This window comes from Hyalella azteca, unplaced genomic scaffold, assembly GCF_000764305.2.
Source record: "Hyalella azteca isolate HAZT.00-mixed unplaced genomic scaffold, Hazt_2.0.2 contig16078, whole genome shotgun sequence".
NCBI classification, from domain to species: domain Eukaryota; kingdom Metazoa; phylum Arthropoda; class Malacostraca; order Amphipoda; family Hyalellidae; genus Hyalella; species Hyalella azteca.
In genome coordinates this window covers 343,576-371,448 of record NW_025945905.1, presented here as the reverse complement: position 1 = coordinate 371,448, position 27,873 = coordinate 343,576, and the positions used below count along the sequence as shown (strand labels likewise).

At 37.4% G+C, this 27,873-nt stretch overlaps 4 protein-coding genes across 6 annotated transcripts; all 4 read left to right on the top strand.

The window, feature by feature from the left end:
* The first annotated feature begins 1,097 nt into the window (after positions 1–1,097).
* On the top strand, positions 1,098–9,262 carry LOC108667734 (ninjurin-1-like). The gene is made up of 6 exons (XM_018154795.2): positions 1,098–1,272; positions 2,639–2,724; positions 3,079–3,283; positions 4,460–4,642; positions 5,462–5,530; positions 6,142–9,262. Exons 1-6 carry the CDS (start codon positions 1,234–1,236, stop codon positions 6,307–6,309), a joined length of 750 nt encoding a protein of 249 aa, XP_018010284.1. The 5' UTR covers positions 1,098–1,233; the 3' UTR covers positions 6,310–9,262.
* Positions 9,263–12,044: 2,782 nt separating this feature from the next.
* LOC108667709 lies at positions 12,045–13,813 on the top strand. Its single transcript, XM_018154763.2, has 4 exons — positions 12,045–12,343; positions 12,604–12,694; positions 13,235–13,347; positions 13,793–13,813. The coding sequence occupies exons 1-4, from the start codon at positions 12,260–12,262 to the stop codon at positions 13,811–13,813; spliced, it is 309 nt and encodes a 102-aa protein (XP_018010252.1). The 5' UTR covers positions 12,045–12,259.
* A 138-nt stretch (positions 13,814–13,951) lies between these two features.
* On the top strand, positions 13,952–20,638 carry LOC108667708 (serine/arginine repetitive matrix protein 1-like). Its single transcript, XM_018154762.1, has 5 exons — positions 13,952–13,992; positions 14,153–14,287; positions 14,530–14,696; positions 16,104–16,199; positions 17,232–20,638. Exons 1-5 carry the CDS (start codon positions 13,952–13,954, stop codon positions 17,888–17,890), a joined length of 1,098 nt encoding a protein of 365 aa, XP_018010251.1. The 3' UTR covers positions 17,891–20,638.
* A 1,152-nt stretch (positions 20,639–21,790) lies between these two features.
* On the top strand, positions 21,791–26,994 carry LOC108667737. Of its 3 annotated transcripts, none has more exons than XM_018154800.2 (6): positions 21,791–21,995; positions 23,818–23,942; positions 24,406–24,512; positions 25,199–25,331; positions 25,997–26,091; positions 26,674–26,994. In XM_018154800.2, exons 2-6 carry the CDS (start codon positions 23,819–23,821, stop codon positions 26,815–26,817), a joined length of 603 nt encoding a protein of 200 aa, XP_018010289.1. In that variant the 5' UTR covers positions 21,791–21,995; position 23,818; the 3' UTR covers positions 26,818–26,994. The 3 variants fall into 3 exon arrangements, with proteins under 3 accessions (XP_018010289.1, XP_018010288.1, XP_047740710.1); XM_018154799.2 differs by lacking the exon at positions 21,791–21,995 and adding an exon at positions 22,815–23,237; XM_047884754.1 differs by lacking the exon at positions 21,791–21,995 and adding an exon at positions 23,259–23,311.
* The last annotated feature ends 879 nt before the right edge of the window (positions 26,995–27,873 follow it).

Below are 27,873 nucleotides of genomic sequence, written 5' to 3'. Positions count from 1 at the left end.
AAACCTGGAGTTATTTGAACAAAAAATAAAAAAATTGGAGGGGGTACTCTGACAGGCTTTAAATAATAGCTTTTTTTTGTGGGTCACATTTTTAATTTTTTAACCTATTAGATATGCAAACTTTTCAAATCTTTTTATTGTGTTATATAGCCTCAGTATTAGGCCTTTAATGCCCATTGACAAAATTTTCTATTTCAAATAGTTTTTGAGTTGTGGGGGTTTTGGTTAAAAAAACAAAAAGTGGTCTAAGTTACCCTGCCGGTCTAAGTTACCCCATTTTACGGTACTCTGAAAAACTGAATAGATATTACTACTTCCAGTTTTTTTAATTCTGGAAAGCCATCAATGTTGATGCAAAACAAAACATTCATTTAAATGCTCATGTTTTAATTCATGGCCAAGCTGGTGGGTGATGTTATGTATGGAAGAATCAGCAGTTGATTGGTGATTGGACAATGCACAATGATGCATCCACCAACACAACATGGTGATAGGGTGGGTCTATTTTTTAGATTTTGGGTGACCACATATGGTAATTTGCCTGCTGAAAGAAATGTGTCTTGACAAATATTATTGGTGACAAATTAAAGAGGCTGAGACTGTTTTGGTAACAAGTCCTCAATAATACTGGCAAGTGGCAAGACTTGATGCAGGAATCAGCAAAGCACCTCACACTTAGTCCACAATGAGGTCATAATTATGTAGATATTGTTTTCAATTTAGGCTGAGTCAGTGTACTAGGAGTAAAAGTTCTTAATGAAGTCATGTGCCAACTTTTTTATTGTGGTATAAGATGTAAGATGTTTGAGCTTCAATAACTTCAGGTCAAAACAAATGCTTAGGCAGATGTTGCTTTTTAATTTAGTGGCTGATATGGGCTACAGATAGCTAATTGCCCCTGCACATGTACAGAACAATTTGGTTCTGTGCTATATAATGTTTTTATTAAATGCCAATTTAGAATACCTGTCAGATTTGTTTGTATGAGAATATTTTTTGAATGTGAGAGAAAATATGAGAATATTTTTTGAATTTAAACAATGCTTACAGCTAAAAGACAATTTAGAAACTGTCTATAGGAACCACTAATATTTATTGTTATAATTCCCTTCTTTCTTGAAACCAAAACTGTTTACTTTTGCTATCTGGAAGGTTTTAAAGTTAATTTCAACTTAACTAACCAAGTTTATTTGAAACCTTGTCTATTTCTCATCGTACCGGAGTAGATAAAAAATGCTAAATAATTCCATCAGCAATCAAAATCCTGATATGGTATGATTTTGTAAACTAAATATTCATTTCTATAGCTTTTTGTGTGTAGTTTTCAATTATACTATTCAAATAATGTGTGTGTCAATTTCATGGAATTTTATAGATTCGTAATTTTTTGTTTTAATTTGTCTTTCCTTTGAATATGTGAAATGATATTTTGGGAAATGGGAAAATGGGTAATGGGAAACAATATGTTTATACAAAATATTAACATTGATTCCTGTCATAAAATGAATGGGTTTACTATATTTGCATTTGCATTTCCTAGGTGCTTTTTAAAATTCAGGTTTAAATTGGGTTGCTTATTATTTTTTTGACACATTTTTGTCCAAAATTTTCATATTATTTGGTTTAAATGATTAAATCACTGGCTTTTCATTCTTTTAATTGCCATCAGTTGTTTCCTGAATTGATTTCTGTTTAGTTACTAGAGTGCTTGCTGGAGTAATTCAAGTGGTAGTAGTTTGGGTTGTTTCTAAAAGCAAGATATGTACTGCATCTCATTTGAAAAATTTTTGCATGAACAAAAACATTGGAGAGTGAATAAAAAATGTTACAGAAGAAAGGATAAAATTGTAATTCCATTTGTTCCAATATTGAAAGATACCAAAGAACTTCCTGAGTAAATCTTTTTCATTTTATCTCTTCCTTACATTGCTTGCATGACTAACTTTTGCCAACCTTTAGAGCACTTGGGGGAAAAATTGGTTTAATTAGGTGATGAACTGGTATCAACATTTTTTTTGTGAGCTTCTTGCTATGGAGCTGCATTTTCCCTTATGATTCTGGCCTGTCGATTTGATTTTTTGGGGCTATTATCTTTATTATCTATTCTTCATGTGCTACAATTTACATAAACTGTCATATTCATTATGGTTATTGTGTTATTATTCTGTATTTTTGATTCAACTGTGAAGTTGAAAATGCATGAATTTTTCGTTTCACATTATGTTCAATTTTTAAATTATTCTCTAATGACATACCGTATCTGGAAATATATTTCTTTCTATGGAGCTAGTTGAATGACAGTAAATTGAACTTCAACAATGTTAGAAAGTAATAAATAAATTTTATCCATCAACAAGTTTTACTATTCTTCTAAATGTGCAAATAGGTCTGCATGTCATAATTTTAGGTTCCATAGATAGAGAATGTTTAGATTTTTGGAGCTTCCATCTTACCAAAATGTATACGGTATATTATATATTGCTAGTCCAACGGTAAAGAGTTAGAACAAACTTATCTTCTAATAATTATTATAGCAAAATTATTACATAAATTTGTTAATTTTACCAAGTATTTTTGTATTTATTCTGTTTCAAATACTGAATTACTTATTCAATTAAATAGGACACCAAATTTTCAGGTATTAACTCACCGTGGAGCCAAAATGTCAGGCACAACAGCTATACCTCTTGCTGATCTCAGAGAGACTTATCTTGATGCTGGCCTGTGAGTAACACTGTTATTGTCAAGTGATGTCTAGTAAAAGTCATTTTGATGGACAATTTTCCTCTAATGGAGCTACAAAAATAAATTTTGCAGTTGAATACACTTATTTATTTAAACAGCTGTCACATAAACTTTTTAGGATTTTTTGGGTTGTGTGAATAGCATTGTTGAATTCTGGCCTTCCTGAATGTAACAAATGTTCGCAATGTGGATTTAAGAAATGTTTTATGAGTGTGGAAACTTATGAAATGGGGCATATCAATGTAGAGATTTTAGTTTTATTGGCTTTTCCCAATTAATAATTTGATACAAACATATAAAATTATATAAAATAACGAAGTTTTGTTGGTGCAGTGATGAGGGCTTCACCAATAATATGGGAGGAGTTGATGATGGACTGGCTGAGGAGGGAGGGCACAATGATCCAGGATTTGGTCCTCCCACCGCTGGTGGGGACCGCCCCTCATCACCTGGCACTCGTGATGATGGTACCAGCCGCAGACGTGGGTATTTTCCTGTACACAATCCTGCAAATGAACCGGATGTACCTATAAACAAGGTAAATAACTTCCTACCCTATAATACATATAAATACTAATATATGCTAAGGGCCAACATTTCAAGCTAATGATGGGCTTATACTAATTACATCACTGGAATTGATAATTTGATCACTAATATTTATATTCTGTCATTGTATATTTCTTGTTCAATTTAGATTTAATACATATTAAAAGATAATCATTGAAAAGCTCTTATCTGATCAATTGCAATTATGTAGTGTAATCTATTTGAAGTCTTGAGTACCTTCCAAGATTCATCTTGAAACAAATTGACAATGGAGCTAAGAAACATGTTTTTTTTTCATTTTAAAGCGTTTATTCATTGTACACATTGAAGTGTATGCAGGTGGTACCTCAATTTTATAAAGCCTGGATCAACTTTGGGAATTGTTGTTTATCATCTCATCTGCTTTTGCCTTTAACTATATAATAGTATCTGCATTTTTCAGCATTTGCTTCTATTCTATCTTTGGTTGCACTTCTTATTTTGTGCATGATGATTCATGATTTCACTGATGGTGTTGTTATAAGAAAGAAAAAATTATTATATCCACTCTAAGGTGAAAATATTATTCAGATATTTTTTGTTTATGTATTCTAACAGCTTGATGAGCATTTAACTTGACACTGTTGAATTGGCAGTGTTGCAGGAGTATTTGCTGTTACTAAAGCTTTGGTGTGCTGTCCTGGTTCTAACCTAGCTTGCACTAAATCTCTCTGAGCAATGCACTCCTACTTTTACTATCACGTAAGTAACTAAACCTCGCGCTTCATGCTAATAACTCATGTGTATGCTTCATATCATTGTCGTTATTGTGAGCATTTACTGGTCTAATAAGGCATTTACACTCCTTGTTCTTGTATAAAAACTTGTTCTATGACTTGATCATCAAAGGTTGTTGCTTTAATTACTGATGATCATTTGTTTAGACTCCTGTTACAGGTACTTGGAATTGTTTTTCTTTCACATTGTTTGGCACTTACCTGGGGTTTTTTGGACTAAATTTGGAAATAAACCACATTATAATTTGTTTCTAATTGGATAACATATAATTCTTATTTATTCTTCATTCAAAAAGCTTAAGTTGTGTTACATTACAGAAGGCTTCTTAATTTTTAATTCCTTATACTAAATAAAGAAGCTAATAAATGATTTATTTTCTTGACTGCAGGGCAGGAGGCCTCTAGATGTAAACCTGTATGCCACCAAGAAGACCGTGGCACAGGGCATGATGGACTTGGCTCTGCTCACTGCCAACGCTAACCAGCTGCGTTATGTGCTCGAGTCAGGCTCTGTTGGTGGTTTGTACTACAACCTCAACGTCTCCCTCATCTGCATCAGCATTATTTTTCAGGTATGTGTGCAGTAGCTCCCCATCCCAATATTATATTTTTAAAGCCAAAACGTTTTCTAAAAAGATGTGAATTTTTTTGAAATTTTCATAGCTTATTTAAATTTTTAGTTAATTTGCGATTCAATTAATCACATTAATCATTATGGTTTCAACTGCCCGCCGGTTACCAGGTCATACTGATGTAGTTAAGCGTATGGTCTCCAAAAGTTGAATATTCATATTAAAAAAGTTCACGGTTTGATCTCAGTCACTGCTGGCAGGTTAGGTAACTTGAACTGCCTGGGCACTTCTGAGGACGCTATGTTGGTAAATATTTAGTGCTTACATACAAAATGACAGCGCCACAGATACAGCAGCACATCATGCAATGGACATTAGTTAGGATGATCCTAGAGCGTACATCTTAACTTGTATTAACACATTAAGGGCGGCTATGTTGTATTCAGGGCGTAGGTATTTCATGCCTGTGGTCCGACCCACCGGCGGCTCGTGCCGCACTTAATGAGTTGAATTCTGAAACCAAAGTGCAACAGGATATACTAAGACTCCTGCACGTACACGGTTTAGGTCTGTGAAGCCTAGCTTTATTTGAGCTTTTCACCATAATTTCAGTTGACTATCTTGTTTTTGGAAAATATTGCACAGGCAAATATGACTAGCAAGTATGAAAATGAATCCAAACGAGTTGTTGTGATTATGAAACTGGTCTTTAGTGTAATATTACTTTTAATAGTAATTTTTAAGCGTTGCCCTCAATATGTTCTTTATGGCATTCAGTGTGACATAATGCACTGATGTTGATGTTGGCCGATCATGCAGGTGGTAATTGGCGTGGCCCTCATCTTCCTGGGCCGGTACGATGTGTCACACGAGCTGCATGCCAGGAAAGTAAGTGCAATATTAATATAATAAACCAGTGCTCACTGCAGTGAGTGACTGAGAGCACGTTTTCTCGTGCTCTCTCACCCCCGAAATCATGGACGGACGGACATGACGAGCACAATAGCGCCTTTATTCCAAAAACTAGAAAACGCGCAAATAATTACTCTTTTTAGTAACTTTGCGTATTCTATTTTAGCATTTAAATATTCTTCATCATTCTTATTAACTCTGTCGCCAGCACACCTACTTTATTGTAATTTGAATTGCATCACTATTGTTCACTGTCACTACTAATTTGAATTGCGTCACGATTGTTACTTTCAAAAACCTTGCAGATATTAAATAAAATTTTTGAAATGAACTTATCAATGATCATGGTCCTTCGATCTTATCTTTAACCTTATTACTGTATTTAAAGGCCGAAATATAATGGTATTAATGGTATTATGATTGATATATTTGGACTAGTGAAACCTCTAAAGGTTTTCAATGTCACAGCTGACTCAATTAGCCAAGCAAAAATAAATCAATGGATCTCGGGCACTAATACAAGTATCCTAAACTTTCGGAATCACTGCCCAAATGTGCGAGTGACGAGCAAAGTTCTTATTTTGAAGGCTGACATCTTGAACAACTGGATTGTGCTGGGCGTGTTCCTGATCACTGTGGTGAACGTGTTCATCTCCGCCTTCGGTATTGAACCTCTGGACGGACTGAACCCTGAGCTGGTCAGGGCTGCGGTGGAGACTGCAGCTGAGGCTAACCCCAGACAGATATTGGGATAAAGACCACGACCAATGCCTGGAATTAGATCTGACTAGAAATGTTTCCATTTTTAATAAATCTATTTATATGATAGCCATTTATGTTTTTATTGATTTATTGTGGAAGACCAATGATTGGAATTAGATCTGACTAGACATGTTTCCATTTTTATGAAATGTATTTATATGATAGCCATTTCTGTTTTTATTGATATGCTCAATTTATTATAGGATTCATGTTGATTTTAACAAATATAAATTTCCGTTTTTATTATTATGCTCAATTTATTGTGGGATTCATGTTGATTTTTAACATAATTTAACTAAAATAATTACACATTCTCCTATCACATTGACGAAATACACAAAATAGAGTATATTTCTATAAGCAGGTTTCATTTCTTCTTGACGACTTGAAATGCATGGGCAATTAATTTCTATTATCCCCACAATCGCCCTTCTTACCATATTCTTGCCATAGCAAGCATGCAACGTCAACGATTCGCCAGTTATAAGTCATTATTATCCGCACGGGACTACGCGTCCTTGCATGCTGGTAGATTGTAGTTAAAAATTGCACTGTGTTCGTATATCAACATATTTATACCAGTTTAGACGAGGCAAAGAAAGCGATTGGTTTTAGGTTGAAGTGCTTCTCACAATTGACTGGTTGTAGGTCTAGAAACTAAAAGTGTTCTCGGTGATACATCAGCTGTGCTGTGCCTATGGTATTTCTTGGTAAGTTTAAGGTTCTGTTGTTTTAGTGGAATTCAACTCATTTATTTATGCGTGGATTTAATAGTTCTTTGGCCCATCATTTTGTGTGCGTTTTGGAAACTTTCTGATATTGTGCCATAGAATCTAACCATCTCCTAAGTAGAAATCTGTTTATATTACCACCAGAAAATTATGAATAAACTTGGAATATATCAAAATTTGTCTCGTGTTTAGTTAACTTGTTATTTTCTTCGAATCTCAGTAAGTAATGTATTTAGAATGGCTGCTTGTCTTGAAACTTTCAATGAAAGTTACACGTTTTTTAGGCAGAAATTAAATAGCTTAAGTGTTGGTTTAAGCCGAGATTGGGAATTCCTTGATGAATTAGGTAATTATCACTATCATGCAAAAATTTATGATTACAAATTGAAGTTGAGATAAAAATTGTAAAGCGGTTTTGATTTTAAGCTGAAGCATAATAGTAATAGTATTAAGCGTGAAATATTATCATAATTCAATTGGAATATTTGTGATGTATCTCATTTTAGGATGTGAAAAAGAACATGTCTCTAACTCCACCCCCCGCTCTTTCCATCGTGGTTTGTTCTGACAATAAAGAAACACAATTGATAAGTGAACATTATGATGAACGAACAAACTCTCCACAGTCTCGGGGGACGCTTGCTATTGATGCTTCCTCCGCCCTGTTATGGAAGTCGCTGCTTGCTCTAAAACTTCTTTCCACGAGTCTAAAGACATGATGAATCTTCACTGTGATTATTCATCTGAATTTATATTGAGTAGTAGTCTAATTTCCTAGAAAGTGTTAAGATATTAGGATTTATGTCCTGAAAGTAACTTATTATCTGTACCTGTGCTCAGAGATTGAGATTAAATTCCTGTAATCAATTTGATGCAATGCGTCTGGTAGGAATTCGTTTGTAATCGGTCAAGAGACGTCGCTATAATTTGCGTTCTTAGCCTGGGCTGTGGGTTCATTACTGAACGCGAGCCTCAAGATCTACAACCATGTGTTGTAGATCTTGATTGTTATTTCAATTGTGACGATAAAATTAGCTTTGATGTGGTCAACCTAATTAGAAAATTAAATTTGTAATGCTAGAGGCCGAGCCAAATTTAATGTTTTGTTACCATTTTAGTTTAAGATTCTTTGCTTGTGGATATTATTGCCTTGGAAAGTCGCTAGGATTAGACTGGTTCAACTTCCTAATAAGTGCGTGACAATTTTCATAGTGATTACAATTATTTTATTGAATTTACTCATTATTCACAATTCTGATGGGCAACAGAGAACGCCATATCGTGCATGCTCTGTCCAGTTTTAGCTTTGGCCACAAGATCAGGTCAGGAGACACGTTTCCTGGACGTCCAACTACGCTGTATATCCTTACTTATTGCGTTCTCTAATGTGGTCTATAGCTCTGTAACCCCGAAAACGTTCTCTCTAGCTCTGTAACCGTAAAATATTATCTCTAGCTCTGTAGCCCCGAGATTCTCTCTCTAGTTCTCTAATCCAAAACATTCTCTCTTCCATCGGTCTTAAAAATTTGGTCGCTAAGAAGTTTATTCACGCATGTACGCTTTAAATAAAGTTGGAAAAGACAATAACAGCTGAGTGGCCAAATCAACGTATTTTTTCATGGTTAATTCTCTGAGAAGGCGCGATGTGTTGAATGAAATACAAATTAATTGTATTTTTCAAATCGGTTTTTATGTTTGACTTGTTTGTTGTAATGAGGCATTACTGTGTTTTGTTTCACTTGCATTTTGTAATGCTTATTTTGACCGCAGTTCCTAGTTCCTATACGCATGCGTTAACCAGTATCTCCTTTATAGTTTTATCTCTTTCCTTGTCAACGATCAAACGATCGTTACTCTTATTTTTGGATTGTTTGATCTCTTGCTCACGTTTCAGTGACTTATCCTTCCAATAGAGGCAATAATTTTTCTTGCTTGTATTAGGACGCATTTCTCCTTTAGCCTTCTGTCCAAGACATTCCCTATACAGGGCATGAAATTTGTCATGTAATTAACCTCTGGCACAACATAAACAGGGTAATAAATGTGATGCTTTCAAGTGTCTTGAACCTGCCTCAACATCTCGTTTAAATGATGTTACATAATTATTTTGTGCATTTTACCTACGAATTTATACCTGAATATTATAAGCTATTTGCATAAGAATGTGTTTCATTCACTATTTCCTAGATTGCTCGAGGAAAACTGTTCAGGAATATGACGCTTTGCTTCCATTCCTGCATTTTTCATCCCTGTTATCTCGACCTATCAGTTAAACAAGAATATTGTTAAACGTCCTTTCTTAACACTCGTGTATTCCAAGATATATATTTTTGTCTTGCTACGAGGTGCTGTGTGCTCGGTGAACTAGCCTGCTGCCGCAAGGGGTGGACTAAGTCTCCACTAGGGGCCGGCGATCCCCCGGCTCCCTAAGCCATTGTTCATCATATCATTAGTTAATTACGAGCCTTTAAACAGATTTTGTATCCTGCATCTAGTAATGCCAGCGTTATGATGAATGTTAACAGTGTACTTGCTTGCCTTATCATCCTAAAGCTAAACCGAACGCAGTAATCTATCATTTCATAGGTAAAATTTACTAAAATCCTGCATGATTTCTAAAGGTGGGTCATGATGTCATCAGTTTGCACTGCGTCGGCATCGCGGGTCGGACTAAACATATGTGGCCCAGTGGCTAAAGTTCAGAGTACCAAGACTGGCGCAGAGAGGCGTGGGTTCGATCCCAGCTCTGTGCGCCAGTTTCTGGTCAGAAGCTGCGAGGAGGCCGGGCGGTTAAGCACAGCAGAATTGTAACAGTAAGTTGCGAGTTCGAGACCGCAAAATGCTGTGAATGTTCTGCGATGTTAAGAATCGGCGACAGGCCTACGGCCTAATAAACGATGAAACCGCTATTAGTATTATTATGTTGCCCTCTCCCTTGCTGGCGTTCTGCGGGCACTATTAACGCATGATAAATGCAGTGAAGCCTCTCAATGTTAATATTCTGGTGAAGCTGGTATGGGGCGAAATGCTCTTAATGCCCGTCAGACTCTTTTAAATTTTGAGAACTTCAGTTCCCTGCCCTAATTTTTCTCCTGCCGTCTTTTGCCATCCGTCAAATTATTTAAGCAACGTTTATTTTACCTCTCCTCTGCTTAGTCTGTCCTTTCCACCCGTTTCTTTTTGTTCTCTGTACGTATAAAGTCTGAAGAGTTTCATCCCAACGCTGACCTCAACCCATGCTCAGTTAGTTTCTTTTCAGTCACCTGGATATTCTACTATGTACTGTCAGTGCTATGCCTACACCTGAATGCACGGATGATGTCTAGGCCTTCTCTACTGCCTGCTCCCCTTCACCTCTACTCCGCTGCCTAGGCCTGTCCTTCTTGCCTGGTGTCTGCACTGTAATCTGCGCCTCTCCCCCCCCCCTTCTCCTGAACCTGCCGCAGTCGAACTTTCATGTTCACCAAGAGAAGTGAAGTGATTGTTTACCGCGGAGGCTCCAAAATATAAGTTGTCTCCCTTTGTCCATCCGCGAGGAGATCGCTGGCCGAGACCGCATGGTTGCTCTCAGTAGCAGCCTCTCTCCTGAATACTGATGGCCGAGATAGGCTCTTTCACGTAAGAGGTCTGGGTTATAACCAGTTCCTTTGTCGCTTCAAACCAATATCGTTTAGATTTACGTTGGCATCTTTACGGCGGCCAATCCTCCTGTATTTTTGCTTTTCCGTGAGAAATGCGTAACCTGTGGAATCTAGACTTTCTGGCATTCAATGTGGAAGTCATCAGATCCGAACAGGCCTATGCTTAGCTCCATGAGACAGTTTCTTCCCTCCCTGTTTCTGCTTTGTGGACCGCTCAGTTGAAGCGACCGTTTTTTGGTCTATTCCCCATATAGTTGAAACATTCCTTCGTTCCTTACTGCTGTCCTCTACTGCCCGCCGCCAGATTTACTCGACCCTATAGCGTTAATCACGTGCGTTTTACGTTGTTTTTATTCAAATCAAGATGATCCTAAAAGCTTGGTTCATATTTGCGACAAAAATCAGGACAATTTTAAACTTTCAGCGGAAGTACGGGACAATACCGAGACGAGATATCCCGGATGAAGTTGCAGTTAATAATTTCCTTGGATCTTCCTATCAGCGGATCATTACGAGTCATACAAGTCAATCCGAAACTTGAAATGTCCGTAATGATTTTTTTTTTTAGAAATGTTTGAACAGCACTTTGTCATGCAGTTTTCGGCATTTCCAACCCTCTTTTGTGTAAAATAAGTAGCCATATTATAAATTTAAACATATATGAAGAACCAATGTAATTCTCCCTGTCCTGAGCTGCAGATTGATGCGCTGACGCCATTACGACATTCGGACAACTTGTTGAACACACGAGACTCTCGTTAGACGTGACTATTTGAAGTGTATAAATATTATATATTCTGATATTATTCTGCCAAACATTTATTCCCAAGGCTGCCCATTAATGACACTACTAATTAGTCTGGTAGCCTATTGAAGGATTAATTTATTAAAGCTTTATGCGATCGGAATGTCTTGAATCGTAATGACGTGTTTTATTTTATATCTGTTTCGTGATGTTTCAAAATAGCAGAAGAATAATAGTAAAGTTCAGGCACAAAATTATTCATCTAACTTACTCGTACGTCAGCGACTTACATACGTACTCAAGCCAATTCTTTTATCTGACTTATATTTCTATGTTTTTAGTTCTAGTCAATTTACTGCAAAGATGATTAATAACGATCCTAATAATGTGAATTTGTTAATCATAGCTAGAAAGTTTTTATTTTAGACTGTGGAATAAGTCTCTCTTTTGCCACAACACTCCCTAGGTCATTACCATACTGTTCAAAATACTTCTTGGATTATCACGCAACTTAGCTACATAATCTTTTTAGCAGTTTCGATTACTTCTTCAATTAAACCGTCAAATTTTTCGCGTGCATTTTAATTGAAATTCTATTCTGTTTCTTATAGAATTATCCACATTATCCCGACTCTACCATCGAAATGCTTTCCGAAATATAAGCATATTTGCGAACGAATTTAAAATCTAACACATTGTAATCGCTCGTTCCAAATAACAGTGGCTGCTTGAAATGTCAATTTACAAAACCTAATTTTCGGTATAACTTTTTTATCCGTCAAATATTGTGGCCCATCGAATTCGTGGAACTGAAACAATCAGCGAGATGTGCACTAACGTGTCGGTGGTGTGTCCCTCGGTGGTGTACGCTTCCATGCTCTCTGAGCTCATCTGCTGCCCTGACATTCAGGTTAGTTTCAGTTGTAATGAACTCAATTATTCGCTTGTTTTAATATAATTTCGTCGTTCATCTCAAGGGTTGAGTGTTGGCATCTTGAAATAACTTGAAGCTGGTTAAGTAAAGTGAGTTTTAGGCACATTGAAATAACTTGAGGCTGTTAAAGTAAAGTGAGTATAATAAAAGATCAGTTCACCGTTTAGATTACAAGTAAGAAATATCGTCTCTAGATTAAATGGACGTCAATAAAGTTTATCGCACGCGTTCGACAGGAAGGCTTTCTGCTTGGGTCGTCGACGGATCACACGCGCACGCAGATCACCGACGCCGACATGGGCGCGCAGACTAGCCACACGACGCGGCGTGAGTTTCAGGCTCTTGTCTGGTATGAGCGATGTCTATGTCATGTAGTGTGGATTTTATTCTAGGAGTGCATGTACATTTATTTTCTGTGAAGTGCAATATTTGCTTCCAAGTTTGGATTATTCGATGTGGTCTGTCACGTAGTGTGGATTTTATTCTAGGAGTGCATGTACATTTATTTTCTATAAAGCGCAATCCTTGCTGCCAAGTTTGGATTATTCGATATGTTTTGTCACGTAGTGTGGATTTTATTCTATGAATGTATGCTTCCAAGTTTGTATTATTTAATTCTTCATTCTATCAGGATTGTATGTTCGATATTCTAATTTTTATTTCTCTCGCATCTCGATTATATACTTCATCACATTTACTTCATACATGACCGCGCGTGAACTGATATCTTGAAAATACGCTAGTACTATCTTAATTTTATCAAATGAAATAAATATTTTACTCACTGCTGCATTCCTCAAGCCACATGATTGTTAAATCAAGTCATTACCAGAATAATAATAGTTAAGCATTTCCATTCTTACACAGACATTTCATCGTACCTGCCAATGGACGGGCTAGGTGAGATGTACAGCGGCAGCGGCGCCGTTAGAGACGACACGCTCGCTAGGGTCACAGAGTTCGCCCATGCCAACCATTTGGTGAGACTCCTTATTTTTACAGCTGCCTTCACCTTTCCTTTTACCTTTACCTTCTAGTCTTCTACATTTACCTTCTTCCATTATTTTCTACTACCTTTACCTTCTACTTTTCCCTTCTACCTTTCACTTTCTACCTTTTATTTTCTATCGTTTACTTTCTATCTTTTACCTTCCACCTTTTACCTTCTACTTTTGCCTTTCCTTATAACCGTCTTTATCAAACCAATTATAGGGAAGGGAACTTTGGCACAGGCACGTAATCATGACGCTGTTCCGATTTTGCGGCCTGCCTGTATGTTCCTATTTCGCGCCGAAGGTGCAATATCCTGCAAAACCGAATATTGCACCTTCGGCGCGAAATAGACGAAGCTGACCTGAAGCAATAGAATTTTCTCCCCTACTACTACTATTGATGGCGGTCGTAATCCTGACGCTGTTCCTGCAGAGCGTGGTGGGCTGGTGCTGATGGTGGTCGTAATCATGGCGCTGTTCCTGCAGAGCGTGGTNGCGTGAGTGGTGCCTCCTGCAGTGCCTCAATGATGCGTGAGTGGTGCCTCCTGCAGTGCCTCAATGGCGCGTGAGTGGTGCCTTCTGCAGTGCCTCAATGACCCGTGAGTGGTGCCTCCTGCAGTGCCTCAATGACGCGTGAGTGATGCCTCCTACAGTGCCTCAACGACGCGTGAGTGGTGCCTCAATAAGCGTTTCTGTTGCCTCGTGCCATGGCTAAATGACGCGCGGGTTGTTTTGTATCGGATACACTAACACCATTTCTATAACCTCACTTAAACCAGCATATAATTTGTAGTGGTGACTTGGTGAGGCTGCCGCTGCAGTTGAGCAACTTGGGCAACACGTCGAGCAGCGACTACAAGCTGGAGCCTGGCAACCCTGCGCTCTACACCTCCTCGGTGCTCGCTCCTGTACTGCAGCAGCGTCTGCAGTGCGTAATTCCTAACGTCTCATTTGTTACGTCTTTAGCTTTTTTCATTCATGAACTCTTAAATAATTTGGATGTTTTTTTGTCGTACGTACTTGTTTTAGTTATTGTAATTTGATTGCGAAATTGATTATTTTACTTTAAGATTACTGTCAAGCTTTCCATGTAGCCGCTGTGTTACCAACTACCTCCATCTCCAGTGCAGGAAAATGCAGCTTCTTACCATGACGATGGATGTATTGCAGGTGCCTAGAACCCGGAGTGCAGGAGTCCAAGGAGCTACACGCGAGCTTGGAGCATCTATTGCAGGAGCAGCTGTCACTGTTGTCAGAGGCGCAGGTGCAGCGTAGCAAGAAGGTGCAGCAGCTACAAATGCTGCGCTCCATCTGCTATCAGAATGGCATCATCCCTGGTACTGTCTCACGAGTGCTGCTGTCTTGTGTTACCGCTTGTCTTGCTTAATAAGTTTCAAGGTTATATATTCATTCAACTTCTTTTCCATAGGTTGCACATGGGCCCTTCTATCTCAGAACGTTCGTTTTATTATGTATACGATTAATGATTTATTATTTATAATATATATGATTTGGTATTTATTTCGACTCTAAATGATTTCTGCCTACTCTTTTATACTTGTGATGATCAAATTAATTTTCACAATAACCATAATCAAAAATTCATAGTCAATAAGGATGCTCATAATTTTTCAAAACAGGAAATTGAATGTTCACAATTCATTTTTACTTCAAAGATTGGATTAACGAGCTTTATTAGATTCATTTATCTTTAATTTTTATCGTATCGTTTAAATATTTTAAATCATCTCGTGACACGTGGTAAAATTATTCAATTGGGACCATCAAATTAATCTCGTTGTGTATAAACTTAATCTCGTCGCCAATTACATACGTTGGTTGGACTCTATAGTAGAAATGCCGTACATGTTCTCATCATAATTCTTTTATGCTGTATTAAATTTAAACCTGATATATTTTACTATTTTATCATGTATAGTATTATCCCTACCCTCTAGGTCAATATATAAGCAATGTTATTCACTGAACTTTAAAACCCCGCAAACTTGAAAACTGCTCAATTGTTGGTGCTCGTTTGGCAGATGTAATAGAAACTGACTGACTTGCTGGCGTTGCAAAAAGTGCCACATACCAAACGTAATGACTATCATGCGACGAAGGAAAATCGTCCTTGGCTATGTTTAAGTGCTAAATGGGTGATTTTTGTGAGAGAAACCATCCGAATTTAAATCTAATAGTGAAAGAGGATTGTGGGAAGTACGCTATAGGAATAGGTTGTGTGGGAATGATCACTCAAATCAGTTTTTACAAATCTGGATTCCTCGAAGGTGCTGTGATTAAAACTTCTCCTTTTCTCAATTTATGAGTTTCAAAGCGTTTAAAGTGGGAAAAACATTTGGTTTAAAGAGCAGTTATTAATGATGTTCTCTCTGACTAATTATTGCTTCCATTACTATCAATCTTCGGCCTAGGGTTCGCTAGGCACATTCTGAATAAACATTCCGGTATCAAAAATATAGCCTCATATTTGAGAAATTTGGATACGGAAAATCTAAGACGTCTATGATTTACTTTCTTAACATTAATTTTAAAACAATAAAAACATTGAATGTGAAAATTATAAGTATTTGACATTTTGTCACTTAATTTTTTAATGTTTGTAGTACAGTGTAAACTTGATGTATTCTAATACATTTCATTACTACCATTGTTTATATATTGCACATGTAATGAATTGAATAAATTATTTGTGTGAGTGCCCATTTAACGACTAGGCTTTTCAGACATCGAGTGGCCCAGTCGCCTGGGACTCAAGAAGAAGGAAGAGTCCGCAGCCAAGAAGCCACACGACAACGCTTCTAAACCTGTCCCATCCCAAGGTACGTTTACAAAATTATATCAATGAACTCAAATTAAATAATACTGATACGTTATTGCCATATTTATGGTACCTTTCATGCGTAAAATAGGAGCTGCAAGCTTAGTAAGATGCGCAGGATAGTTTGTAGATCGTCTGTTTGTTTTGTAGCGAACGTGCCAAGTTCGTTGCCACTTGATTGCTGAGCCTATTTAGTTAGTGAATATGAAAATGAAACCTTCAGTGTTTCCAGACATAAGACTTGGAATCGCCAGGCAAACATATAAACTATCAGCTGATAGAATGAAGGTTTGATTAATGCAATAAAACTTGAAAATATAGTTTGATTACGGTATATACTGTGCCTATTTCCCATTCGAGTCAATTCCTAGAGGTACTTTTGAGTTCGACATCTTTTATAGTAAAGTCTTTGATTCATATTCCTTTAATCTATTTCTTACTCTGTCAGCATTTCTGTAAAGTGTTAACAAAACTAATTTAAAGTTTGTTTAAATGAAATTCGGAAAATGACACCAAATCACAATTTCAAGTTGATGAAGAACTATCCCCTTTTACAATTTTAACTATTTCTTAAAGCACAACTCTATTGACACGCACAAAATCAGCACCAAAAAAAATTTTAAAACCGAGTTTTTAAAACCACAGTACATCTCCCATTATAAATCACTAAACAGTATGACTAAACGAGGTCACGTTAAGGTGACTCTAAACCTCGATGGAAAATGATCGTCTCCTAATCTCTGTATTGCCTAGCATGAGATCAAGGCATCATGTAATTGGATTTCAAAAACTTTGAACAGGACTCCCTAGTGTTGATATACTTTGTCTTTTCTCTGGCAAGAAACATAGTTCTGGCCACTTCCATTCTAATTTGTTGAGAAAAATAATTGTTGGAATACAAAGACCGTGGAATGTTTATGCAAAGGCTTTTGGTTTACGTATAGGGTTTTCATGTTACGTTTGTGCTGAAGTTATTAAAGTTTAGTCTTTAATAATTTTTGGCTATACTATACATGAACAATTTATTCATCAGAAGCGCCACTCGACATCACCAACGCCGTTGTAGCAGCAGCAGCGCAGGTGGTCGGTACGAAGAATGGTAGCCAGAATATCACAACTCGCCGCAACCCCAACAAGAGAACCAAACTGAAGCCTCATTCTAAAGCTTCTACAGCCACTCCTGCCATTGATGCAACTAAATCTGCTACTGAAGAATCAGCTACTATAGCAGATCCTTCTTTGCAAGCTGACAACGACGGCGACAATAATGCAATAGATGGCTTGCAGAAATCTCTCACCAGACTCGCTGTGAAAAACGGCATAGGAAATAAGAACGGCTCTACAAAGTCTTCTCCTCTGCGACCAGCGAGTCGTGGCAGCCGAGGGTCTCCCAGCAAAAGCCGCTCACCGGCTCCTCGCTCCATCACGCCAAGAACTGGCAATTCCCCGGCGCCTCGTTGCTCTCCAAGACCAAAGCCACGGCCGGGATCGGCTTGTAAGGTCTCTACAGGGACGCAGTCTATGCCTGAGACTGTTACTGAAGAGAATCCGGCGACAAACTCTCTAGGGCCTGAAACCAACTCTCCTCTAGAACCTGCAGCTAAGGCCAAACGTAGACTCGATTCTGGTTCCCCGTCTAAATCATCTCGCAGCTCTTCAGAGTCTCCAGTCAAACAGGCTTGGAGATCGTAGAGTTCATCTAGGCTTTCTAAAATGTTTTTATAGCTCTGCTATCTTGTGCTCAAAGGAACCTTTAGGTCAATGAAGCGGTTGTTTAATGAAGTTTGTGTCAGTGCATTTTGCCTTTAGTCAGTTCGTAGTAGTGTTTTGTTCTTGTTCGTTTGTATAGCCTGTCTTACGGCTATGTTGCTATTGGACTGCTTTTTAAAAGCCACGAATATTTTTTGAACAGCGTTTCTACATTTTTGATGTTGCCCGTTATGAATTCATTCAGAAAAGTCACGTGAAAAAATCTGAAATGGAAATATGTGGTTTATTATAGCAATGGATTTTGCATCTTGTTTAATCTCTATTGGAGTTTTATGATTTTAATTTTACTTATGAAACAATACCAGTATTTTTTGCTCCTTTCATTTCGCCAGTATAATGGGTTCTGAAACCCGATTTATTTTTAAAAAGCATTCTCTCGCAGTTCTGACTTGACGTGATGTCTCGTTAATAATGTCTCGGCATTTCAGTGTTACTCATCCTTAGCTCTCTAATGTTATGCGTTTGCTCCGTGGTGTTTTGCTAGGATAGAAAGAGGCTTTTTTATTTATCATTATTATTTTTTTGCAGAGAAATCTTCGAAAGCTGCTACAGCCCACGTATTGGGGCTGGAATAGGAAGGAGCCTAGTCAATTTAGTCCGATTTTGACATGTTTGTTCTGTATACTATTTATTGTAAATAATTTTGTCTATATCGTCATGCATTCTTTGATATTGACCATCATATACATTCTTCGCTATTCATCATTGTCGGCTCCTTGCATGTTCTTCCTCGGGCTTTGAACAAAATTTTTAAGAGTGCATTAATTTCATCAGATGTCCTACTTCTCATGTCTGATTTATTCAGCTCCTAAATTAACGTTTAAGGACCTGCACAATAAGTACTGTAAAATTATGCGTTTAAATCCTCTCTAAGATGTAGCTTTATATTCTAAAAACATATTTTTGAATGGGTCACTTATGATTTACATTGTCACCTTAAGTTCCTGAACGGCATTATACTGCGATATTATTTTATTTATGTTTACTTCCCATATTTCAGATGTGTTTTGATTTGTAAAGTTTTTAATCGATCGTAGTTCGTTGTTAGTAGTTTTGTCAAAATTTAGCTGAAACTGGTAATGTTGCTACTCCTAAAATGTTCCAAACATTGGCGCTGTTTCGACATAAGTTGAAATCTTGGATACCTTGGACTCATATCAAGTACTTCATGACCTTGAAATGAACCCTGATGTTTCTGATTCCTGGATTATGGAAATAAATTGTTTATCATCGTATTAGACTCCATGACTTGCATTGTTACACTCGGCGAGGATGTTAGCTCCCAGCGCCAAAAGCCTGCACTGCCACTGAGTCGAATGACAGTTGACGCTGAGATTGCTTATACGACTATTCATACATTAATTGACGTAAACCTGTAGGTGTTATTGCCATCATTTGCGTTATTATTTTTTATCATCGTAATTAACCTATTGTGCGCATTGACCTACCTATCGTCGGAGTATCTCAATAGAGCGTCTCAAAATTGCACATTGACCGTTCTAAATTTCAGTCCTCGTTACATTATCTTCAAAAGATTTTTGAAGCTAGACAAATGATACAATGCAATTAGAATAATTATGATTCGCTCTTGAAACACAATTTTTCAATATCGTAGCTGAAATGAGAGTAATTGTAGATGAATGGTGTTAACTTAACATTTTGATTAATTTGGATATATAACGTAACCTAAAATTATTCTTTGTTGTTGCAAGCTTTGTTCAATCCAGAAACCGTGCTTCTACCTGACTTTTTTTAATACATCTCTTTTTCTGATGGATTTCCCGTCAAATTTTCCTATTTTATAAGACTCCATATTAAAAAAAAATAGCGACCCGGTACATTCATGAACTTCTCAACAGTAAATATGATAAGAAGTGAATAAAACCATTGCTCACTTAAATTTATCCTCGTTAAAGAACCTATAGGTACTAAATGCTAGTTCTACCATTAGTAATTCTCTGTGTCTATGGTTTAATGCTAGTAGGCGGCGGACGACTTTTATTTAAGGCAGACATTTATACGATTTTTTCCATTAGCCGCACGTGTGACCTGTTCATTGGACAGCCAGAAATCCTGCGAGGCTCTGCGTTGCCTGAACAGCTTACCTATTTTTTTTTTTTTTTTTTTTTTTTGCTTAGGCAGGATTTCCTGAACTTATGTTCTCAGTCACTCGTGCACGCAACTGAAGACTCTTTCAAGCGTTTACCTTTAAGATTGATTCCGTTTATGTTGCTGTTCTGTCGTCTGGCCTCTTTACGAGGACTCCGTTCATGTTGCTATTCTCTCGTATGACTTTAAAAAGATGGACTTCGTTTATGTTGCTGTTCCCTCATCTGACCTCTGTTAGATGGACGCCGTTTATGTTGATGTTCTCTCATCTTATCTTTGTTCTTGTCTCTCCGTAACCCTTGTCGTTACAACTCTGTTGTCAGCGGCAGCACTCCTCCTCCACGAGACTTTTCGCCACTTGTTGGCAATGTAGAATTTGTGACTAACGTTGCGTTATAACATATTCGGAAGCGCCAATGAGCTTTGTGAATGCTACATATGTTTTCAAAATTACTGCTGTGCGTTACCAGATATACAGGAATACGTGGGAAAAGGATCTTTTTTAGATCTACGCCCCGGGATAAATTTGTTTTGAAAACATGGAAGAAATTTTATTGTTGAGGGTGTAGTTTCATTTCCTTTTAATAACTTCAAAACATGATGTTGCGAGGATGAAGCTCTCCCTTCCTCAGACAATTTGTTCTGAATGAATTTAAATTTCTCGTCGTTGCAGAAAAACTTTTCCAGCGTTAACGCGCAAATAAAATAATGCATAAACGCACAAATAAAACAATAATATTAAGTGAATTGAAGTGCAGATCAATGAAATTCTTAGCTGAAGCAGCAGTAGATACAAAGCTTTGTTTAGTGTCGTGATATTACAGACCTCACGGGAACGATGGTCGGCTTGAGAACATTTTATCATGACTCTATGTTCTCGAACCTCATCGTTAGGGGAATCCACGTTCCTCGGGTATCCCGAGTAAAACTATTAATAAATTTCAGAACTCAAGAGTTTAGGGTTCATCAAATAAGTTACAAATATTTGTGAACTTCTGTTGGTTGCATAATCTCATAGTGTACAAAAATACCATAGTATTTAATCTCCAACGAATGGTTATTCATGTGAAATATTACGTCTGATGTTCACTTCTGATAACTTCTAGTTGGAGCAGACGCAACTGAAGCCCTTTAAGCGCAACTTTTGAAATAACTTGATAATGAATCATATCGATTTTTTTAATATACGTATGGAGTGGAGAAAGTCATCGTAATTGTAATGTCACCGTAAATATTCAATTTTCATCATAGCAATTGTTTAGTTATGATGTATAGTAAATGATTCTTGCCTACATTATAGATCCCAACCAAACTACTCTTCGGCAGGAATCATTCACATTTATGACAGTTGGTGCGTGTATTTGAATGACTTATCAGTGATGTACTATTGAAACAAATTGTGTGGGTATTTTGAAACTACAATGCGCTTCACTTCAAAATATATAAATGATTTGCCAGCAGCATGATCAACAATTCCGAAATTAGGGAAACGTAAGGAACGAGCGAGAACTGTAATCAACTCGAGGTAGTTTTGCAATTGTGCTACTAAAAATTGCATACGCGATGTTCACTAAAACCTATATATATTAGAACTCTTTGGATATTAGGAATCGTATATATTCACATCGATATTCTTTTAGAAAAGTTTTAATATATTTCACGTGAAAAAATTATCTCGTCAGTTTGGATGACAGTTTGACTTGTTGAGTAACGTTCGCGTCTAGCATTTCGCTGCCACTTAACCGCGATCAATGACTTAATTTTTATATACACATGTTGTGTTCTGGAAGAGTCGGAGGCGAATGGAAAATGTGGTGTAACCGACGGTTGAGATGAAATGGCACAATTGACGCGACTTTAGCGTGACCTTCAAGAATGCCGGTTAAAAATGTAGCGTCAGTTACAAATGAGATTGGAGGTGAGCAGCGTTCCTGGTTCTGTACTGAGTGTACTCTATAGGAAGATCAGTGAGGCTCTGCTCGACGTCGGTGAAGTGTTGTGCGTGGGAAGCTCCGCAGCTACGATCAGAGGCTGGAAGTACATGTTTGGAAAACAATTGAGAATAACCGGAGATATTATACAACTTTTGGCTTAGAATTGCGTTCGTTCTTTATATTAGTGATCGTTATGATATAGAGCCGAGTCTTGCTATCAGTACCGAAAAACTGACCTTATCAGTCTTACGTAATGATGTATGATGGGACATTCAATTACTGTGCAGGCTAGCTGGAAGTATCGGGTACCAGATGATACAATTCGTCTTGCGGTAAAACTGCTTTATGTGCTACATAACACTTCTGCTGTATTCGATGTATTGCTCTTGACTGCAACTTGCATCGAAATTTAACACACTTCTACTTATCCTATCGACCTGAAATTTTGCACACTTGCGTAAAGTTGGAGACAATGCACGAATCAAATGACAACATAAATTATTTTAAAAATTAAAAAAATTCAATATTAAAAAAATTAAAAAATAATTTTGTCTGCTGCAAATCTTATAGGCTAACTGATGTTGGACACACTTTTACCTGTCCAATTTTATCGGAAAATTTGCACACTTGTGTGAAGTCGGAGGTAATGCTTGAATCAATTGACAGAATAAATATTTTTGCGAAAAAAAAATTGAAAAAAAATGTAAAAATTAATTTTGTAATATTCGAAAAAAAAATGAGAAATTTATTGTACATCTTTAACATTGCAGACACTGGATTCTTTAGAAGTGTTGTCTTTAGAAAGTATTTTTTAAACGTATATTATTTGATCTGAGTTTGATTCAGACTGAAGGAATTTTCGACCAAAAAGTTTAAACTAAATCCAATTAACGACGTAAACTTCAAATAGCTGCTCAAAAATGATGAGAAAGAAAAAAAAACGAGACTACTGTGCGGCTTAATCTGCGCTAAAGACATTTCTTTATTTATATAATTTCAGTGTCTTCTATCATTTTAGATTACGCTAACAAATTCTTGCCTTTTAACATACTTCATGTTTCACTTTTCCAGAATTGTCTTAATATTGCCGTGAAAGATATAGGTACAGTTTCTTGATCAAGGATTTGAAACTAGTAAAGCGGTCACTAAAGCATACTGAAGAAGGTGACAAGACTGATCATTGATTAATTAAGAGGCTTGCGAGACCCTAACTGCGATCGGGAAAAGTAAGTCGCCTGTGTCGTTCCTTCAGCAGTATTTGTTGCAGAGTCCCGTTTTGAGGGAATTATTTCTTGTACTGGTAAGACTAAGTGTCTGCGAGAAGAATTATTGATCTCAAATTGTGCCTAGAGCTGCTCTGCTCTTATAGTCAGATGTAGGTTCATCCAGTGATCAATAAGCGTGTATTGACGCTACTCACTGAAACGCGGCACCGAGGACGAGGAATGACTTGCAAAAAGCAACTTGAGTAGTCCAAGTTCTCCGCCGTGTGGCAGGCAGGAAACGCTCGTTATGTTCATTATTTTTTTAGCAGAGTTAAAGCGGTAAGAAGAGTTTTCCTATATTTCCCTTAACCAACGTGAAATAATATAGTTAATGCGCGTGTTTTCTAACGCTTCGGAGAATCAGACAGTTCTGGAGTTAAACTTAGCCTAACTTAACGTAACGTGCTCATTCCAAACGTTGCGGTAAAACTCGTGAAGTTCGCTTTCCATGGACCACTGTAGCGGTTTCATCATTTAAGCATTGCGCGTAAAATGACTATAGAATTCTTGGCCTAACTTAACTTATGCGTCCACTGTTTAGGATGACGTCCTCGCTGAAAGTGCTGGTGGTGCTGGGCAGCATGAGGGAGGGCAGGATGGCCGACCGTGTCTCCAAGTTCATCCAAAATAAAGTCAAGCAAGCTGGTCACTCACCCACGGTCCTAGGTAATTAGGTTCAATGTGATGATAATGCCGTTTGTGGTTGTAATATAATAACGTAAGTCTTTATTTCTACAATGAATAAGTTCAGTCCAAATATGCTAATTAATTTTCAAACAAGTCGTCATTTTCGAACACCTTTCGCCAAATTGGATTCAGGGTGATGTCAAATTCAATGACTTGATAGCAGCTTTGGACATTCGAAGTTCATGTCACATACCTATAGTCGTAATCGGCATCGTAAAGGAATGAAGCTGGGGAACTTCCAGTCCTTTTTGTCGTGGTTTACATTGTTAGTCTCACATTGTTTTTTTATTTATGCTTCATTCTGATCATATAACGATAGTAGTCTTATGAATCTATGAAATTAAGTGACTAGAGTTCTTAGAATTATCCGCCATCCTTCTGTACCGGGTGCTGCTCGGATGAACAGTATCGTAATAATGTAATTTTCTTTTATCTGACTCAGACCCTGAGGCGTTGCCAAATGAGGGCACGGTCGTTTGTCCTCTTCATTTTCACCGAGACCCTTCGAAAATTCCTCAGTGGATGACCGATACCAATGAGATAATTAAGGTTTGTACCTCTCACTAGAAACGATGTTTTGGTCCACTAGTTTCTGTCTTGCTTGCTATCATAGCTTACTGGTTTGGAATACTAACTTATTAGCTTTATTGAACAACATCTACACTTTCAGCCTAGAATCTGGCCTGGATTTAGGCCTTAAATTTTCTACCGCACTTATGCGGTACCTTTAACCTTTTCACGCACCACATTATCAAATCTCGAACGATGTGGTTCTAATTAGAGATATTGCTATTTATTAACTATACTATGCTCCTGCGGGCGTCGCACGAATTTTTTCGCTCATTTTTCCAAATTAGCACGCATTTGATTTATTTATTGTTTTCTTAAAATTTCTATTCTCCCCTTACTATACTATTGTTATGGTTTTACTTTCAATAATTTTGCTATCGCATTCTAATATTGAACCATCTGATAACTTGTCAAGGCTTCAGCCGGAACCTACCTACTACCACACAAATTACTTTTTTGCGCATTTTCTCATTCATGGAAAAAAGGCGCTATTGTGCTCGTCATGTCCGTCTGTCCGTGACGTTGTGCTCGTCATGTGGCATGATACTGACTAATCTCTGTCACTCACTGCAGTGAGTAGTACTGATCTAATTTTGTTACAGTGTAAGTTCCCAGATGTGAATGTCAAACAGGGACAATCATCTGGATTGATGTGTTTATTTCAGGGCAGCGATTGCGTGATTGTTGTGACGCCGGAGTACAACTGTGCGCCTCCTCCTGCTCTTCTCGCTGTCTTTAACAACTTTCCTCCCGCTTCATTCCGGCACAAGCCTGTGTCCATCGTCTGCTACTCGATAGGTAAGCAAATTAAATTTTGGATAAAATGAAGCTAGATAATTAACGCTAAAAACTGATGCGTATCTAAAAATGGACGAAATTATCTGATACGCTTACCCGGTCTCTACTGAAAGCGTGTGCCCGTTGATTTTCTTCGTGTTAACGTGAAGACAGCTTGTAGTGATCAGATGCATGCTATGCTACTGACTAGTTATGCAAGTTTTATTTTGTGAATGCAGTTACCTTAGTCAATTATTAATTCTGATTATTTCTTATTTTAAAAAATTTATTTATCGATGCCATCATTGGTAGTAATTTTCGAGGTGGCTGATGAATATGTATTTTAAATTCTCTATAACAATTTGACTGCCCAAATATTAGGTTCGTTGCGCTACTTATTTTCAATATACCTTCCATGCAAAACTATATTCTCGCCTTCTTGTTATTTGATCATTTACATATCACCAGGATAGTGTACAGTACATTTCGTGGATTCAGATTTATTTTTCGAGATAATTACACTGATTAGAATATAAAATAATAAAAATGTGATAATTAGACTCATTATTGACTATACTCGAATTATCTTACATTACGGCCGCGCTAACATGATAATTATAATCATTGTTGACAATACGCTAATCATCATTAATTACTGCCGCGCTAACATCAGTGCCGTCTCATAGGTCAGTTCGGCGGGCTACGCGCCGCGGCGCTGGTTCTGCCGTTCTTCAACGAACTCGGTCTCGTTCCTCTCCCCAAGAGCGTCGTAATCCCCAACGTAATTACCATCTGTTGTTATTCTAGAGCCGCCTCAGACCCCAAATATATGTGCATAGCTAACTAGAGCGTCTTAGTCCTATCAATATTTGCACTTGTAAGTACTTGGCTACTTATAGTACTATTTAAAGGTTGTAACAAAATATGTACATAGCTAACTAGAGCGTCTTAGTCTTATCAATATTTGCACTTTTATGTACTTGGCTAATTGCAGGATATAAAGGTTGTAACAATTTAAGTGCTGGCCTGTATGCGGTTCCTGTGAAACTGACATCATTAAATTCCCTATTTTAATATCTTTCAACGCGAATATTTCTAATGATGTATTTTTTTTAAACTCTGATTTATATATGTGTTTGCGTTTTTGCTTGTTATGTGATGAGTGGCGAACGATTGTGTTTTGAACTAATGATGGAACTGGTCTGTGAATCGTTCTCATGAAGATAAGGTGAATTTACTTAGTGTTTTCTTTGCTTTTAAATTCTTGTTTGCTAGTTTTCATGAAGATAAGGTGAATTTACTTAGAGTTTTATTTGCTTTAAATTCTTGTCCACAAACAACAGCATTGATGATCCTCGTGCAGGTGCCGCAGAAGTTGTCAGAGGATGGCACGTGTCTGGAGGAGCGCGTGAGTGTCAGCGCTGACGCCCTCGTCAGGGAGATGACGTGGTACGCTAACGCCCTCAACGCCTACGCCGCTACCGTCCCACCGCCGCCCAAACAGTAACCGCGCGTGCGGTCAACCTGACGGCCTCTTATGGCAATTATTCAGCACGTTAACGTAACTTCAGTAGATACTTGTTGTTGTTTCATCATTCATCTTTTGCTGCATCGTTCATCTTCTACTGTTGCTTCATCATTCATCTTCTACTGTTGCTTCATCATTCATCTTCTACTGTTGCTTCATCATTCAGCTTCTACTGTTGCTTCATCATTCATCTTCTACCGTTGCTGCATCATTCATCTTCTACCGTTTCTTTATCGTTCAACTTCAACTGTTGCTTCATCATTCATCTTCTACTGTTGCTTCATCATTCATCTTCTACTGTTGCTTTATTTTTTCTGTAGATCATTAATTGTTGCCTCGGTGACTGGTTCCATCGTGTGAATGACAGTAGTTATTTATGAGAAAATGCTGAATTCGCCCTTTTATATGATGGTGCTCGAAATACCAATTCGTTTCTATATAAAGCATATTAACTAATTTTAAAAAATACCTTCATCGGTCTTCGGATGTTGCCCTAGTCCAAATTATTTTGGCTTAAATCAAACATAGCTCTGTTTTGCAACATTTTTTTATCGTCTTTTCCTGGACCAAATTGTTCGTAACTTTGTATTTTTATCGCTTTTCTTAACAATTCTGAAATTATATAACATTTGTTCTACTAATCTAATGTTGCTTCAAACAAATTTCAGTTAATGTGTCGCACTGAAACATCAATACATGATTGTGAGGCGCTGTAACATAAATTTTTGTTACTGATCTTTTGAACCACTGTCCTACATGTCTCCCGTTTTGTTCGCCATTTATTTTCTATTTTTGTCATTACCCGTGATTGCCTGATTCTCAATCTTTCCGTATGGATTGACGGTCCATAAAATACCTGGAATACTGTTCATGAAAACTTATTGGTGACGACTTATTTGAAAACTTATTGGTGAAAACTATTAGTTTGAAACATGCTTGTATTCTGGCCATCAGGATAGACGTTTCGAACGTTAAAGTGCAATAATTGTTCGTACGTCATTCACAGCTATAGCAACCCGGTGAACAGTGTCGCTG

Bases quoted from the DNA above. Each gene is read 5' to 3' on its own strand.
- LOC108667734 (XM_018154795.2), top strand. From the start codon at position 1,234: ATGCTAAATAATTCCATCAGCAATCAAAATCCTGATATG. The intron at 3,284-4,459 runs GTAAATAACTTC...TCTTGACTGCAG, and splicing joins CGGATGTACCTATAAACAAG to GGCAGGAGGCCTCTAGATGT. The intron at 5,531-6,141 runs GTAAGTGCAATA...CTTATTTTGAAG, and splicing joins ACGAGCTGCATGCCAGGAAA to GCTGACATCTTGAACAACTG.
- LOC108667709 (XM_018154763.2), top strand. From the start codon at position 12,260: ATGTGCACTAACGTGTCGGTGGTGTGTCCCTCGGTGGTGTACGCTTCC. The intron at 12,344-12,603 runs GTTAGTTTCAGT...CGCGTTCGACAG, and splicing joins TCTGCTGCCCTGACATTCAG to GAAGGCTTTCTGCTTGGGTC. The intron at 13,348-13,792 runs GTGAGACTCCTT...CTGTTCCTGCAG, and splicing joins TCGCCCATGCCAACCATTTG to AGCGTGGTGGGCTGGTGCTG.
- LOC108667708 (XM_018154762.1), top strand. From the start codon at position 13,952: ATGACCCGTGAGTGGTGCCTCCTGCAGTGCCTCAATGACGC. The intron at 14,697-16,103 runs GTACTGTCTCAC...TAGGCTTTTCAG, and splicing joins TCAGAATGGCATCATCCCTG to ACATCGAGTGGCCCAGTCGC. The intron at 16,200-17,231 runs GTACGTTTACAA...TTTATTCATCAG, and splicing joins TAAACCTGTCCCATCCCAAG to AAGCGCCACTCGACATCACC.
- LOC108667737 (XM_018154800.2), top strand. From the start codon at position 23,819: ATGACGTCCTCGCTGAAAGTGCTGGTGGTGCTGGGCAGCATGAGGGAG. The intron at 23,943-24,405 runs GTAATTAGGTTC...TATCTGACTCAG, and splicing joins TCACTCACCCACGGTCCTAG to ACCCTGAGGCGTTGCCAAAT. The intron at 26,092-26,673 runs GTAATTACCATC...ATCCTCGTGCAG, and splicing joins AGAGCGTCGTAATCCCCAAC to GTGCCGCAGAAGTTGTCAGA.